This window comes from Myxocyprinus asiaticus, chromosome 28 (assembly GCF_019703515.2).
Source record: "Myxocyprinus asiaticus isolate MX2 ecotype Aquarium Trade chromosome 28, UBuf_Myxa_2, whole genome shotgun sequence".
Classification (NCBI taxonomy): Eukaryota; Metazoa; Chordata; class Actinopteri; order Cypriniformes; family Catostomidae; genus Myxocyprinus; species Myxocyprinus asiaticus.
In genome coordinates this window covers 20,011,138-20,027,402 of record NC_059371.1, presented here as the reverse complement: position 1 = coordinate 20,027,402, position 16,265 = coordinate 20,011,138, and the positions used below count along the sequence as shown (strand labels likewise).

The following is a 16,265-nucleotide window of genomic DNA, read 5'->3' as shown; positions in this document are numbered from 1 at the left end:
ATTCTTTATTTACGCATGTTATAAATAAAGTTACATTTAAAAAATGAATTTTAAATTTGATGAAAATAAAGAAAATTCCACAAACTCCATTGCCAAATTCAGAGGACAAGTTTGCCACATTTTTTCTATTTATTTATATATAATGTAATTTATTTAAGATTTACATTGTTTACATTTTGTTGTCTATGAATAGTGTATGTCGAAGGATTTCTCATTATAAGATGCTTTGAAAAAAAAAAACACTTGTTAAAAGTTTACATAAATATAAACATAAATGACATAAAAATAGCAAAAACAAAATTGTAAGCAAAAAAAATAAAAAAATCTAATTTGTTTTCAATCCTTCATTAACAATATCATTACAGTAATGTGGGAAACGTAGAGGCACTCACACTAACAGCTAAAAACATGTGCACGCATCATTACCTGACACTGACAACTTAATCAGCACACTACAGAAATTTCAGTAATGCTCATTAGTACTGGGACACTCTGGAATCTTTGCTAGATGACTTCAGTGCTTTCAGGAGTGGTGTTGTTGCTACGGGGCCCAAAACAAAAAGCATGACTGATTATATTGAATAGTTGGTTTGAGTAAAACCTGTTCATTAAAACTGGCGTGCATTGTTTTCCTCTCCAGTTACGACAGCTAACAACAAAAAGGACACATATCAGGCATAACATACTGGAACGTCTCCCGTTGCAAACCCAATCGCCCGCCTGCACAAAAAGCATCTGTTGTAGGAGGAGGAGTGACTGTAACAGAAAAGCAGCCAACAGCTTTATTACTGCTTTTATCCATTCTCCACATGTCCAATGTTTGGACTAGTCTCTATGTACACCAGAGGATGAAACATAGAAAAGACATGCAGTCTAGGCCATAGAGATCTGTCTATTGCTCTGACCCGGTCCAAAAGTGGGCTTAATAGAGATTAAGACTGGCATTGCATAATTTTCATCTGAACTAATGTGTTTTCCAGAGGTGCAGTATGAAAGTGCTCTGGTTCTACTGGCACATGAGGAGTGAGAGAGCAGGGTGTGCACCTGTTAGTGTTGTGAACCCAGCAGGGTTGGATTTCATTCTGGCAAGTTGCCATTAGAGCACATATACTGAAACCCAAAAGTTTTTCTCTACCTGATTGTGTCTATCTACACCATGAATTTTCTCCTGCATGGCACCTGCATGAGTTTTCAAAAGTGCATTGGAAAATGTGCATTTACTGTATGTCATGCTCCAAAAATGCTGGTACAATAACATTTCCCTAAACTAGAAACAGTGGTGTCTTTCCTCCATTTAATATATAATAAATAAAAAGTAATTTTTCTATGGAAACCATATTAGTACATTTTCTTTTTTCACAATATCACAATTATGTGAAAATATGGGTAAATAAATATTTTCACTTCTTTGGTTTGAGAGGATGTTTCCATTCTAAAAATGGATGACTGGAAAATTGGATGGAACTTTCAGCTGTTTCTTCACGTTTTCCTCTTTCTCTAATAAAAATGTTTCAGACAAAACATTTTTCTGAAAATATTGTTTTAATTGGTATTTTTTCCTTCAGTATCACTTGCCATCCTATTAGTCTTTTGTAATTGTAATATAACTAACAAAAGCCTTTTACTTAAAGGCATCAACCTTCAGGAAGTGATTTCATTTTGGTGGGAAAACATCAGTTCAAACATCAGCCCCTATTAGCTAAGGATTTGTTCTCTTTGATGTTTTGTGGTACTTGGTTTGCCTCACTCTAATATGTTCCTTCCTGATTCAATCGATATGATAATATAACATTTTAAAAGATGCTTAAGAATTATCTAAATTAATTTAAACGCTCAAGAAAATATTTTTTTTCAGATTTACACATTTACATTTCACAAATTTCCATTCAGCTGAATTCAGTAATCTTTAAGAAAATTATTATTATTATTTTATTTTATTTATTTATTTATTTTTTTAAAGATAAAAAATTTAATAAAACTGAATTGTGGAATGAAATTAAAATGAAAAAACAAATCTTAAAAATAGGCTTGATATTTTTTGTCTTTATAGCTAATTAAATTATTGTTATATTAAATGATTATTATATAATATTATATATTTTATTTTTATTATATTATTATCATATATCTCTTCTCTCCATCCCTCACTGAACAATGACCAAATTTAAGTCTTTATTTACATCCAGTTCAATAAAATATGTGGCGTTTAATGCTACATATAAAAATCTGAAGGATATAGAGGTAAACGCAAGGAAATGTATAAGCAGGTGTTATTTTTAAACTGTCTTTTAGATGGGTCATAAAGAAGAACCAACTAATCTAAATTCAATAGTGTCAATGAAGTGGTTGTCCAGACAAATAACAATGGGCTATTATACTACAATATGACAACAACTTTAAGCTATAAAGCTTCCAATAATGGCTCTCTGTGCTTGCTGTTTCCCACAGTCCACTACAATTTGACAAGCGGTAGGAAACATCATTGACAAAATGAAATACAAACTGTGCTCTACTTGTGTATTTCCTTTGTATAAAATTCACAAGTCATGATGGTAATTTTGCTAACCTTTGTTGTAACGAATTATACTCTTCATATCCATACAGAATAATTTAGCGAACACAGCTTATTTGCATTGATTTGCATGAATTGTCTTCATTGAAGATTAAATTAATGTGTTAAAATGAATTACTGTAAGTAAAAGAAAGAGTGTAGATTGGACAAATGATGGAGAAAATCATGATGTACAAAAACAAGCTTGTAAGGACTGTCATGTGGGCTCCCTGTAGTTGAGAAGACTAAGGAGGGTTTTGCCTTATGGGGCACTGGCGGCCTTTTCATGGACACTGAGGCACAGTGTGATGCTGGGGTTGAACTATGATACTCCTGTCAAAGAGAACATACATTTTTCCTACAATAAGGGCCTGATGGAATAGCCACATGTGACATGTGGAGCTGGGTGAGAGGGGCTGGACTGGCATGGGGAGGTTAGGGGGCCTAAGGAGGGGTCAAATGAAGGGAAAACCATCTTCATTTTAGTGTGAGATTCATACAAAACACATGGAAAAATTTAATATTTGAATCTGAAAATGTTCTTTGACAATAATTTGACCACAGCTATTATTGCTATATCATTCTTCCATTTAAATCTATAAAAATTAACTGATGAAAAAGTGTAGCATAACCTGAACAATTTTACGTGTTTGTTTTTTCACATTCCTTCTGTAAAATTGCCAAAGCGAGGAAATTCTGCAATACATTGTAGAAAAAAAAGCACAGACAGCCTCAAATTAAAATAAAATTATGAATTAAATGATAAAACAAGAATAAGCTGTAATTTTATATTTTGTTTCTGTAGCAGGCTGTAAAAAAATAACTTTTTTATATTAGAAAAAAGCACCAGCCATGTTCTATGTTATTTATGCAGGTTTGCAGCAAGAGCATTAGTACTTAAAGCCCCTCCATACGATTAACAATCAAACATGCTGAGAAACGCTTATGTTATCCCCCAACTCTGCAGCAAAAGAGAAAATCTCTTTTTTGTCATCAAATCCCTAATTCTTTCCTCTTTTTGGAAAAAAAAAAGAGTAATACCAGTTTCCAATCTGCTTTGAGAAATATTTGGTGAGGGGGGAAAAGTGGTCATAAAATGTGTGAACAAGGGGGTAATTGTGGACAACTGCAGTATTGAATTTCATTTTCAACTCCTTACGCACCATTTCAATCTTATTTTCTGCCTGTTAGTCAGATCTTCTCAGTTATGGTGGGCAGAACTGCCCACTATTAGATGAACAATTGCATGTAATTTACTCTTCACCAAAAAAATTCATCAATAGCAGTCATTTTTCAATTATTTAGCATTTAATAATCCAGCCTAAGCAAAGAGCCTTATTTTTCCCCATCATTGTTCAAGGTAGCAGGCAAGGATGGTAAATTAACATCTTAATATAGTAACCTTTACGCAAAAACACACACTCAAATAGAGACACACAATGTACATATTTCATTCTATATACCAATATACAAGAGAAGCATGCCTTAAATTGATTCGCAATTGCATGGCTTACTGAAATCCAACATAACTAAACTAGCTAGAAGATGAATGATAACTTCACAATGTTCAGCTTTCACCTTTCTGAACTCACTAAACAGAGCCACACAAGAGCTTCTATACAACTATACTTGTTGCTCTATTCCAATTAATTAAAACATTCTGAATTGTTTAAATGTCTTTTAAGACTTGGAAATTTCTTCTAGACAATTAAATGTACAGACCCATTAGTTTGGTGAGATTGTTTTTCTCAATGAGGCACAATGCTACTAGCTCTTTGATTGAGTATTTCTTACTGTGCAAAGGATTTGTTCTCTTTAGGGTATCCTGTATTGTTTGAAACTCAAGCTCTAATTTTCCTGAAATCAAACTATTAAATCGTTATTTTAATTAGGGAGTGGGAGAAACAAAGGAATATTAATTAGAAAACATTATCTTATAATTACTTTAGCCACACAAGAGTGTATCAACCACTTAAAGACAGTTTCTCAAAAACATGTCTGTTCAGTACACATGAGACGCATCTAATCACCGAACATACACAGTAGCTAACAAAGAATATGCTGTTTTATCTTCAGCGAGGTCTCGTAATTCCACTTGAAAACCTTCTTGACATCTGGCTATAGAGAAGAGTATTTAAACACTGTGACCAGTGACCCTTACTGACCTGTGGAGAAAGCCCATTGCTCACGGGATTCATGTGATTGCTGGATGCTGACTGGCTCATGAAGGTGTCAGTGTAGTTGGAGAAACTGTGGCGACTGGATGAGAGCCCGTAGGCGGAGCTGCTGTCACTGGAGAGCCCGCCCTGATGCATTGTAGAGGGGGGCAAGGGCTGTGGTCGGTGCACTGTGCCACTGCCATCTGGAAAAAACAGCACATTTAATTGCATTACAAAATGCTTCTCATATGCATCATGGGACCAATTTCAACTCACATTTGTATTTGAGGATATTTGTAAGATGTGTTTGCTTATAGTCGTGCTAAAATAAGCCTTGGAACAGGGTAGAATTCTACACAAATAAATCACATTAGTGATGACATGATTGGTTAAGCTACCTTGTGGTAATGTTGTTGATGGGTAGGTGGACTCAGGAAGCTGATATGTTGGTAGAGTGGGCATCCCTGTGGGTGGAAACCCACCAGGTAACAGGTGGTTAAATGCAGCCAGTTGATTAGCTCCAGCTTGTTTACGCCACCTTGCTCGTCGATTGCTGAACCAAACCTGAAAAAAATCATAAAGCGTTAAGGTCATTTACAAATGCCTTATAAATCATTAATATACGGTATAACAACATGAATAAGAAAGGCGACTTTTATGCAATACTTGTCAAATAGTGAGCAATTTAACTTACATGTTATAAATGCTTAATAAACACACTTAAAATGAAAAACATAAAATGCCCTAATGTGTGACTTATGTCACAATGCAGCAAAAGTTTTATTACAGTGAGATTTAAAAGAGGGAGTATGTCATTTTGCTACAGTTCGCTATGTGTTTATATTCATTACTGAAATGTCTTGACTCTCTTGTGTTGTCACTTTCCTTGTCACATTCATGAGTGGTGTCCTAACTTGCCTAACCCTAGTTACCTAAAGTCGCATGTCCTCAGTATTTGCAAGGACCCCCTTTTCAATATTTCCCTTCATGTAGTTATAACCACATATCAATGATTTACAATGCATTTGTAAATGAATTATTAATTATTAATGACTTTCTTCATAACCCCTTAACAAAGGGAAGATTAATGTAAAAAGAGACTGTGAATGTTTATTTATTAGTTTGAAAAAACATTTTCTTTACAAATTTCTTTTTAAAATCAACAAGACATCCTTTATTGTGTTAAATTTTTCAAAGAAAGAAAGAAAGAAAGAAAGAAAGAAAGGAAGGGGGCAAAATGCTTCTGCCACATTAAGACACATTTTCAAAGTTTCATTCTAATGTGACTCATTGAAATGGGGAGAGCGGCCAATAACCCGCTCCTCTCTGGGGCCGGGGCACTGCCCCTGTGTATGCAAAAGAGTGAATGACATTGATCTATGCCTCAGAGGGGCCATTCTTCAGACTTTAATACACTGGCAGTGCAGTTAATCTACTGTTGTTTTTCAAATGGTCTCCACCATTGTGAGTGGAAGTGAAAGAGGGGGACAATGGCCCTTCAATGAATCAGACCACAAAGAGAGGGCGTCCTTTTTTAAACAACTCCTCAAGAATGACGCTTTCAGCCCGGGCATTGATCAAGGGGCTGGCATAGACATACTGTATGTGTACACACTTTTTCTCTGCCTCTCTCTTTTATCCTCACAGGCTCCCCTTCAATATTTGCACACAAAAGTAACAGAATGAAAGATAAAAATTCAGATCATTCTACATAAATTCTCAGGCAAATTCATATAATAGATTTTATGAGGTCAATAATGAGTAGTTGATTAGTGCATTACAGCCCATTGATTCCTTAAAATATGTTGTTGAAATGGCCATGTGGTGATAAATAAAACTGATAAATAAAATAAATAAAAAAATAGAAATGGGAATTTCTAAATTCATTAAAGAAAATCCCACCCATGGAAAAGAAGCAACCACAATGACATTCCTTAAAAACCTTCCCGTCTCATTCACTTATCCAAATGAAGACTAGGAAACACCTATAAGACCAGGAAACACCTATAAGACCTATATAATTATGCTTTGTAACACACCAGGGGACTAATTACTGCTTTGAACATGGTTAGCAATTGTCTACTTGCATAAACATGCCAAAAACACCCAACCTGTGAGAATACTAGACTACTGGAAAATATTGGATTTTTTATTTATTTAATTGTTTTTAATTGATGCTATTAAAATCCATTTAAAATTCCACCTCAAAATCCCAGTTCAGCAGCACTCCACCACCCCCCCATCAGCTGCCCAAAATTGCACCTCCAACAAAACTGCCACAATGTGTCAATAACTCTTCACATAAACTACAAGTCCCACTGACACAAGCCCCATTACTTTACATGTCTTAGGTAAGGATGGGGATCTGTTATTAGCCAGAACAGAAGGGTAGCACGAGGCATTAGAAGGTGCATATCTCAGTGTTAGAGGCTAGAGTGCCTGTTGTCCCACACTCAATAGATGGATCTCCTAAGAGGCTTGCTGTGAGCAAGGGCTTCTGAAAGCACCATTCTGGAACCCGATAGCAAAGGCACCTTGAGCAGGGATTTTCTCTCTGCTGCTGTTCTCTCTAATTCCCCACTCTTCTCATTTCCCTGCTTGAGTGGAGGCACAAAGCACACTGCCCAACCAAAATGGCCAACTCATTTCGTAGTTCTGAAAGAGTTCAAATAATTTCTTTAAAAGTGAATGGTGGCACTTGGCGAAACATTTAAGAGAGGAGAATCCGTTTGAGTGTGGCTGAAGAAACTGTTGTCTGATTGCATTTGGTTTCAAGAGAATGGAAGTCGAAAAATTCAATATACTCTCAATCTTCCAGTGATGCACAACAGGAGGAGTGAGACAGACAAAAGGAACGGAGGTAAATGGAAGACAAATCTGATTGCGGACTGTGTCATGATTTCACATTCCACTTGAGAGATTCGAGTGGGCAGCATCTTGCGTTCTCATCCAATATCAATCATCCTGGCCACCCTATCTGTTCCTTTCCCTTTCTTTTTTGCTGTCTCTCTGACTATGATGGTTATACAGTATGTATTCCTTGGATTACCATTGCCATGTGCAGGGCGGTTGGTGAGCAGACAGGAAGACGAGGAGTTAAACCTGGATAACGTGATTGAATTTCACAGCAAAAAAGTAGAACATAACAGTGGCTGAGAGGCGTAAAAAAGGCCAATATCAATCTCAGGGGCTCCATGCAGAAGGCTACTGGGCAAGGCTGGTAGAAGTTGGGAAGGGCAGTTGGAAAGGATGGGTGAAGAGACTGGACAGAGGCAGGCTAGAGTGGACCCCGGAAGTAACAGTGTGGCAAAACTATGTAAAACGGGGCCCCTCTCCAGAAACATCTGCAAAATTCAACTTCTATATCACCCAGATGTCTAGCATGGATTGTATAACCCTTGGGTGCATTCACACTCTCTTCTTTGCTTTTACAATCATATACATTTACAAATAATATGTGAATACATAAATACAAAACCCAAACAATGTAATCTATTTACAGTATTTGACCTATTTATTGAAGCTCTAATTTTTCGTAAGACATGAGTGTAAGTGTGGAGCTGGTATAGAATAATTGGCTCCAGACTTTGCTGGGATCAATCACAATGCATGTGATATGACTCCACAACAGAGGAGTCATATCTTCCAACACTTGTGGCCTGGAAGTCTTGTTTCAGGATTGGATCAAAGGGTGCCAGATTACAGAGAGGAAGTGGAGACATCTCCAAGTCTACTTGTGCATAACATGTGGAAGGACTAACTCTCCTCGCTCTGTACCTGATAGCAGAGTTCCTCAACACAAAGTCATACATATCTCAGAGGGTCATGTAAGGTGGATAGAGATTTATGTTCAAATTAGGTCACAGTATCTATAGTTGAATATTTCATAGTTACATTTTTTAGAATATAATCTAAAAGTGGTGGGTCGCACATCTGTTCTGATAGGGTCACGGACAGTAGGAATGATGATTTTGTGATTTTTTTAGGATAGCAAAATACATAAGCTTACAAACTTTAAATGAGAAGAATACGTTTCCCATATCTTTTGTAACTACTGTGCATCCAATCACAATCTGTGGTATGTTGATGCAAATTTGTCTGTCATTTGGTAGAAGCCAGCCAAACTGGCAGATGTCAACATGGACCTTTATAATAATATGTTTAAATGTTTTATTTTACTTATGTACGATTAACAATTGTGGTACAGATTTCGCCACTCGATGCCCAATATAAAGCCTGAGTCCTGAAGCAAAATCATTTCAGAACCACTGATCTAAAAATAGGATAAACAGTTTCCTTGTGAGAAAAATGGTTCCTCAGAGTTTTATGTCTAGATTAAACCACTTCTATCTTCTAATCTTCTCCTCATATTTCACAGTGGTTGTACCACAACCTGACACTTCAGCATATCACAAAAAAGATTGCTTGCCTCACTAACTGATTGGAAAATGTAATAACTGCCATTGCCTATGAAATTAACTGTAATTCACCATTAATTCATCCTGTGGTCATGTCTCCCTCTGGTCTTACAAAAAGCAGTGAACCAGAAAGACCAGCAACCATGCTTTAAGACCTGGAAGCACTTAGTCAGACATGGATCAATTCCCGTGATTTGTCATCAGGGGCAATAAAACAGTGGAATTATGAGTAAAGTGTCTGTGCTTAAGAATAACTACACAGTGACAGTGCTCAGTGAATACAGATGACAGCTAATAGAAAAACACTGAAAACATAAATTAGCGATTTGAATAAACGGCTTTGACATCACCACTGATCCATGTCTGACTTTCTCTCTTTGGCATCAAGAATACTCCCTCTCTCCCCCTCTTTCTTTCTTTCTTTCTTTCTTTCTTTCTCTCTCTCTCTCTCTCTCTCTCTCTCCCTCTCTCAGACATCTGGATACTGTGTCAGTGCAGCTGCACACAAGTGGGTTGACACTAGGGCAACGGGGTCTGCCAAAAGCCAGCAGGGTCAGACACCTTCCCCTCCACAAAAGCAATGATCCCAGAGCCCTGGCATCTCCATTTGAGCCATTTCCAACCAAAGTGCTGACACACACGCAAATACACACTCACACACATCATCTGCTCAGCCTCTCAAGAACCAACTGCTGGGCTATGACTGGGTTGAGAAAACAAAACATAAGCTCTTGGGCCAAGACACTGAGTATGTGGTGGTTTCATATTTTCCAGTGAGATTTAAAGGGATAGTTCACCCAAAAAGGAAAAATCAATCAAAATTTTCTCACCCTCATGTTGTGCTAAACCCGTAGACCTTTCTTCCATGGAACACAAAAGGTGAAATTTTGAAGAATGATTCGGTTGTTTTGTGCAGGCAGTTACAAAGAATGGGAACTGAAGCTTTCATGTTACCGAATGGAAGCAAAAGCTCCATAAAAGTATTATAAAAGCTGTTCATGTGACTCATATATTATATATAATTCTACTGAAGCCATATAATGGCTTTGTGTGAGGAACAGACCAATTTTAAAGTGCTAAATATCTCCTTTAGTGTTCCAATCAAGAAAGAAAGCCATACAGGTTTGGAACAACATGAGTAAATTAAAAAATATATATATAATCCTTGCCTGATTCAAGTATGTCAAGAAAAATGCTCCCTCAGAACTGATGTCAATTTTCAGTCATGTTTATTTACTTGTCTTATTAGCATCAGTTGCCATAAACACACAAAAGGGCCAAAGGCCCGATGGGGCTCCTTTCAGAGAGAGAACCTCAGGGCCAAATCACTAACATTTCAGAGAAATCAGCAGGCTCCCTGATACTGCCACTGAGAGGTCCTCTCTCTGCTTAAAAGAGAGACTGAGAAGCAAAAAGAAAGAGAGACAGCTGCATTTCAATTATGTCATGATGCCAAGCAATTTACATACAGTATTTTCAAATTAACACAAATTACCTTGTATCACAAAATCGAATAATCAAGACCAGAAATAGAATCATAGTTTGAGGGTAAGAAATTGAAACCTGAGTCCATCATATACTGCACTATACAACTTTCTGTGAAACTCTGACTGGCCAAAAATCTGCAGACTCTTCAAATCGGGACTAAAATCAGTATTAAAATCATTCCATATAATCCAGCATTTAAATTTGGGCATAAGTCAAAATACATCGACTTGAACTTGGACTCTGCATAAGAGACTTGTGAACAAGTCTGACCAACATAGATTGACCTTACATAGTTGTTCCTCCTTCACTCTTTTACTACAGGTCTTTTACTTTAATTTAACATCAAGACCATTAGCATTTAAAGTCTACAAGCCTGTACCACTGGAGGGCCACAGCAAGTGGTCATATCTTTTACAAGCTCTTGATTGATTAATGTTACTGGTGGAGAGGGATTCCCAGGAGAGAGTGTATGATGCTCTCTGATATGCAGCAAATTTTACAAGAGGCAGTGGTGGGCTTGAAAGTGGTGGGAAGAAAAGATCCCATCCAAAAGCTGAAGTGAGAAATCCATCAGGAATGCACTCTCGCTCTTTTTACCCCCCTCCCAATGCTCCCAACAGCTGCTGCCATAACTCTACTGTATTTCCCTCTCATTGTTTCAACTATCCACATGGTTGACGTGCTGTCAGGACCAGTGGTGGTGGGAGGACAATACTGAGGGCCCTTAAGTGGAGATGTTTGTTAGTTCTGGAAAAAACCAAAATGTGTTGGATGCTAACAAATGGGCCTCTATGTAAATGAGTGATTTAGAGGTATAATTCTGTCCCTGAGATTATTTATTTAAAAAATTGTGTTACAAATAAAGCTGAAGTGTGTATTTTTTTTTTCAGTGGTAAAATACTTTCTCCTATCCTAGCCCTTTGTAGGTTGATTTCCTCAAAAAAGTGTAAATCAAAATATTCCTCTGTTTGTTTGAGCATCCCAACCAGCCCAACACTGTATTATATTTCCAATTCTGTATGGTGAAGATATTGCCACAAAAATGACCCACTTCAGCTTGATTTAATGGCCCCAGGTATTTTATGCTGCTCTTCTACAAATCATGAATTCCGTTTAGGCTTACGCATTTCTTTAATTGTACAAATTGAAGGGGGTTCAAATACTTTTCATCTAAATGCAAGTTAACAGAGGAAGTGCCATCATGTTAGTCACTTGATCATCTTTCTGTCTTCATGGTCGTCCACTGTGATATGGCTGGCAGGAAGAGGCCTGCTGTGTTTTTCTAGGACTCTCTTTGAGATGAACTGTTGCAATGTTACATGCATCATCAATCAGAGGACCTTAGTCCAAGAGATTTAGTGACATTAGTGCTCTATAGAACTTACAGCTGAACTCTTGACTGAAATGCCATTCACATCTCCAACAGAGAGCATCAGTCTTATGCATAGCATCCTTTCTCACCCCTAAGTAAACTGCATACACAAGCACTAATAACCTTTGTGTACAGAATGGTGAAGGTAATCAAGAAATATCAATACTGAGCAACAATGCTGTTGTACTGATTATCAGCATGGCTTTGATTGGGCCATAAGCACAAGGCCGCAGGCCTCACACGATTGCAATAGAGAGAAAAACAAAATTTTTTTTTAACAGCTTATATACAGTTAGTGGCTTACACTTTCAAACACAATATAGACTTTTTATTTTTATACATTTTTGCTCCACCAACGAAAATAGCACCAAAAGAAGCCAAAGCATGATCACTGCCAAGGAGCACAGTATGCAGAGCAATACAAATAATGATGTTTTTTCAGGGATGTTTTTAAATAATCAGCACTCTTTGAATGTCATTCATCCAATCAAATTGGAGAACCGGAACTAACTGTTGTATTATGCTTCTTAATTCATATGTGGCTTTAATTAATATTTAAAGCCATGTATAACTCTACTACAGTCTAAATGCAAAGGACATTGCCGTTTAAAGAGGTGTCGTACTTGTACTCTAGCCTCAGTGAGCTTAGTTCTCTGGGCCAGCTCCTCTCTTGTGTAGATATCTGGGTAGTGTGTCCTCTCGAAGGCCTTTTCCAGTTCCTCTAGCTGCTCAGCTGTGAAGGTGGTTCGACTGCGCCTCTGCTTTCTTTTCAGGGGCAGGTCCGGTTCAGACTCCACGTCGGAGCCATCATCAATTCGACCTATCATAGAGGACAGAGAATGAGCGAACTGAGTCAGAGTGTATCATGCACACTGCTACATAAGTTGCAGGCAACTACTGTACTTTTCCAGTGAGACAAGCCTACCAGAAAGCTCTCTTATTATGAATACTCTCATCATACTGATTTTGACATGTGTGCATGTCAGAGTGAATGTGTGTGGCTTTCAAGCAAATATTATTTCCATGCATGGCTATTTTTACAAGCGAGGCTCCTGTAAATACAATCCCACATCAGCACACATCCGAGCTGGCCCTGGGGCCATGGAGGAAAAATGGGGGGAGTTAATCTCCGCAGACCACCTTAGCTATCCCCGTACCAGTATTCTCCACTAAAACGAAACAAAACTGGCACTATGTAAATAATTCCAGTATATTACTGGGTTCATTTCATTAAATGGCATTTACGATATATTCTCGGCATGTTTATAACACGGTGGATTATCTGTCAAGCGCAGTCATGTCAGTTGCAGATATCTATAGCATTGCTGTTTATTGGTTAGTTGGGGGTAAGCTGATACAGAGTGAATGAGCTCAAATCTGATCTGATGCAAAGAGGAGGTGTGTGGGTGGTATTTCAAGCAAAGAAGCCTATTGATGAAAATGAAACATTTGCTCATCCTTGCTGTGAGGCACAGTCACTAAATTATTCAAATTATAAAATTCACTTCCATTATATGAAAGAAAAAAAAGATGGATCAATGCAATCACTGGAAGTGAATGGTGACTGAGACTAACACACTGCCTAACTCCATTGTGTTCCACAGAAGAAAGTCATATGGGTTTAGAACAACAGTCATATCAATATCATCCAACTTCTCCACCTATGGCAGGGAAGATCTTATAGCCCATTTCATTTGAGTTGATTCCTTATTTATTTCCAGTATGGCTGGCACTGGGCTGATCCCTGAAAATCCCTTCAGCAACATTGGGGGACTAGCTCTGTAGACACTGGCCTTAATCCAGGCCATGACTTCCCCCTAAATTGAAGCAATTCTACATTAGTGATGGCTGAACCCAGGCTTCTTATTTGCTAATGCTGGTGTGGGCTTCCAAGACTGCCCCCTCTGAACACGCTTGATTATAGAGGAGCCTTGTGGGCCGATAGCTGCCACAGTGAAGGCTGTCACACTGCACACTGCCGTGGGTTTACACTCTCCTTCTCCACCCTTCTCTCTCTCTCTCTCTCTCTCTCTTAACCCAGAACCCTTGACCTAGACACCTTTTCTTTAATAATCATTATTATTTCATCATTCTTTGTGCCAGTTTTAGCATTGAAATACCTAGCAGGCGAAGAGTTCAGGAGAGGCCTAGATCAGGGTTTAAAAGAGCCATCTGCCCATAGGCTGCAGGGGAAAATGAGTGTGCCAAATGATATAGTTTAATCTGGTGAGGAGATGATGGACATGACCTTATATGACACTTCCTGCTCATTCACTCTGCCCTGCCTCCATGTCAGACAGCCCTGGTGTAATAGCCCAAGGCGTGAGAGGCATTTGAATGAGAGGTACTGAACAGAAGCCAACCAAATGGTGCTCAGAATTTTCATCCCACAAACATATCAGCAGTGAACTTCAGAACATATATTCCACATCCTAAACATCCGCTCTTTAATAGGATCCTTAAAAAAGATCCTGAATACAGCAAGAACTGGTTTTTCAGGCCAGGTGAAATACAAGAGGGATTGGGGAGGTAATTGCACAACAGTAGAACTTGTGTTGACAGATTCTGTTTCTGACAATTTTGATTCCACACTATTGCATTTGGAGACAGCAAGGAGGTAAGTTTGGGAACACAAACTCCTAACTTTTGGCTGAGTAACAAAAAAGCTTGGATCTAAGTATGTGAACATATTTCAAATATTCAAATTCATTTTAAAGTAAAATGATTTTGAAAAGAAACAAAGTCATTTCATTTGTAGTTCATTCATGTTTCTCTTCATATCAATTTTTTTTGTGTGTTTTTACTTTGGCACACCCTTGACATTGCTTTGGTCATTACAGCAAATCCAAACTAAGGGCAACATCAGATTATGGTATGCATATGTCTGCTAGTCACTGTTTGTGTGTTTTTGTTTGTGTGGATAAAGAACTGGACAAAAAGTTCTAAAAATAACCTACAAATAGAAGCACAACAATGAAAAAGCCATCAAAGTGGCTCCGAATCCAGGCCAGTTCTGTCTTTTAATTAAACAAGGAATTATGGGATTACAGAGAGGTTCTCATTACAGGCCACTTGAGGAGTCCTTTGGTAGATGTCTTTTTGTCTCCCAGAGCTGATGCTCAGGAATTCTCAACGGATTACATGTGGCCGTAGGACATGAGGCCGCATTAATTAAATCAATTCCTTTGCCTGTTCTTTTAAGATTCATTTTGCCCAAATTCTCCCCTCATGCTAACACTGTGGTAAAAACATTCTCAAGTATTCATATATATGGCAACTCATGCTCTTCAGCATCACTTACAACAATCCCTATGTTGTATTTGGAGAGATTACGACAAAGTGGTTTGCCTTTGGCTTGCCGTGACAACACTTGAGGTGCAGTGTTCTATACTGATCATTTTCCAAAGAGACCTCTGGATCCTTAGAGGTGACCGGGACTTTCATTTCAGAGACAACGTGGAATTTATTTGCTCACCCCTATAATGCTAGACTTGAAAAGCAGAAGAAAATCAAACTATTTCCAGCCCTGCTTTTGCCTCATCAACCCGCATAATGGACTCTTTTCACATTTCTGGATTTGGAATGTGGAAGTAAACTATACCGGGGTAAAGCTCTATAGAGGTGAATGGGAGACCACAACAAATATTATTTTTGTGTTCCAATTTGCTCAATTTCGACTTGTCTTTCCTTTTCTTTAAAAAAAGCAAAAATCTGGGTCACAATGAGGCACTAACAATAGAAGCGAACATTTCAAAAGTATAGCCACAAGACATAAACAATGTATGTAAACATGATTTTTGTGTGATAAAATCACTTACTAACCTTATCTGTGTAAAGCTATATCAGATTTTTAACTTCACTGCCCTGACGACGTAATGCAGTAAACCCTAATTACAATTATTTTAACAACTTTACAGCTCAAATAATACTTGAGTTTTAACAGAAGAATTAATGTAAGTGCTTTTATAAAATTATAAGCTTCACATTTCTGCTTTGAAGCCCTCCAAAAATTGGCCCCATTCACTTCCATTGTAAGTGCCTCACTGTAATCTCGATTTTTTTTTTTTAGACAAAAGGAACGACGAGTCAAAAATGATTTTTTGTTGTAATCAACATTATGCCACAAATGTTGTCGATTGAGCTTAACTTCTATTGATCCCGGAATATTCCTTTAATCCCAGGGTAGTATAACAAAAAGAATGTTATACATTTACAGTACATCAAATAATATATACAGTTTATAAACAAATGCTAGATTTCCGCTGCTAAATTTAGGC

The 16,265-nt window shown here is 37.7% G+C and overlaps 1 protein-coding gene across 2 annotated transcripts in view; it reads right to left on the bottom strand.

The window, feature by feature from the left end:
- Nucleotides 1-16,265, bottom strand: part of pax7b (paired box 7b) — a 59,655-nt gene that overhangs the window by 23,506 nt on the left and 19,884 nt on the right. For both annotated transcript variants that reach the window (XM_051660145.1, XM_051660146.1), the window contains exons 5-7: nt 12,612-12,808; nt 5,109-5,274; nt 4,717-4,913 (exon numbers count right to left, since the gene is read on the bottom strand). In XM_051660145.1, the coding sequence (XP_051516105.1) occupies nt 4,717-4,913; nt 5,109-5,274; nt 12,612-12,808 (560 nt within the window). The remainder of the gene's footprint in view (nt 1-4,716; nt 4,914-5,108; nt 5,275-12,611; nt 12,809-16,265) is intronic.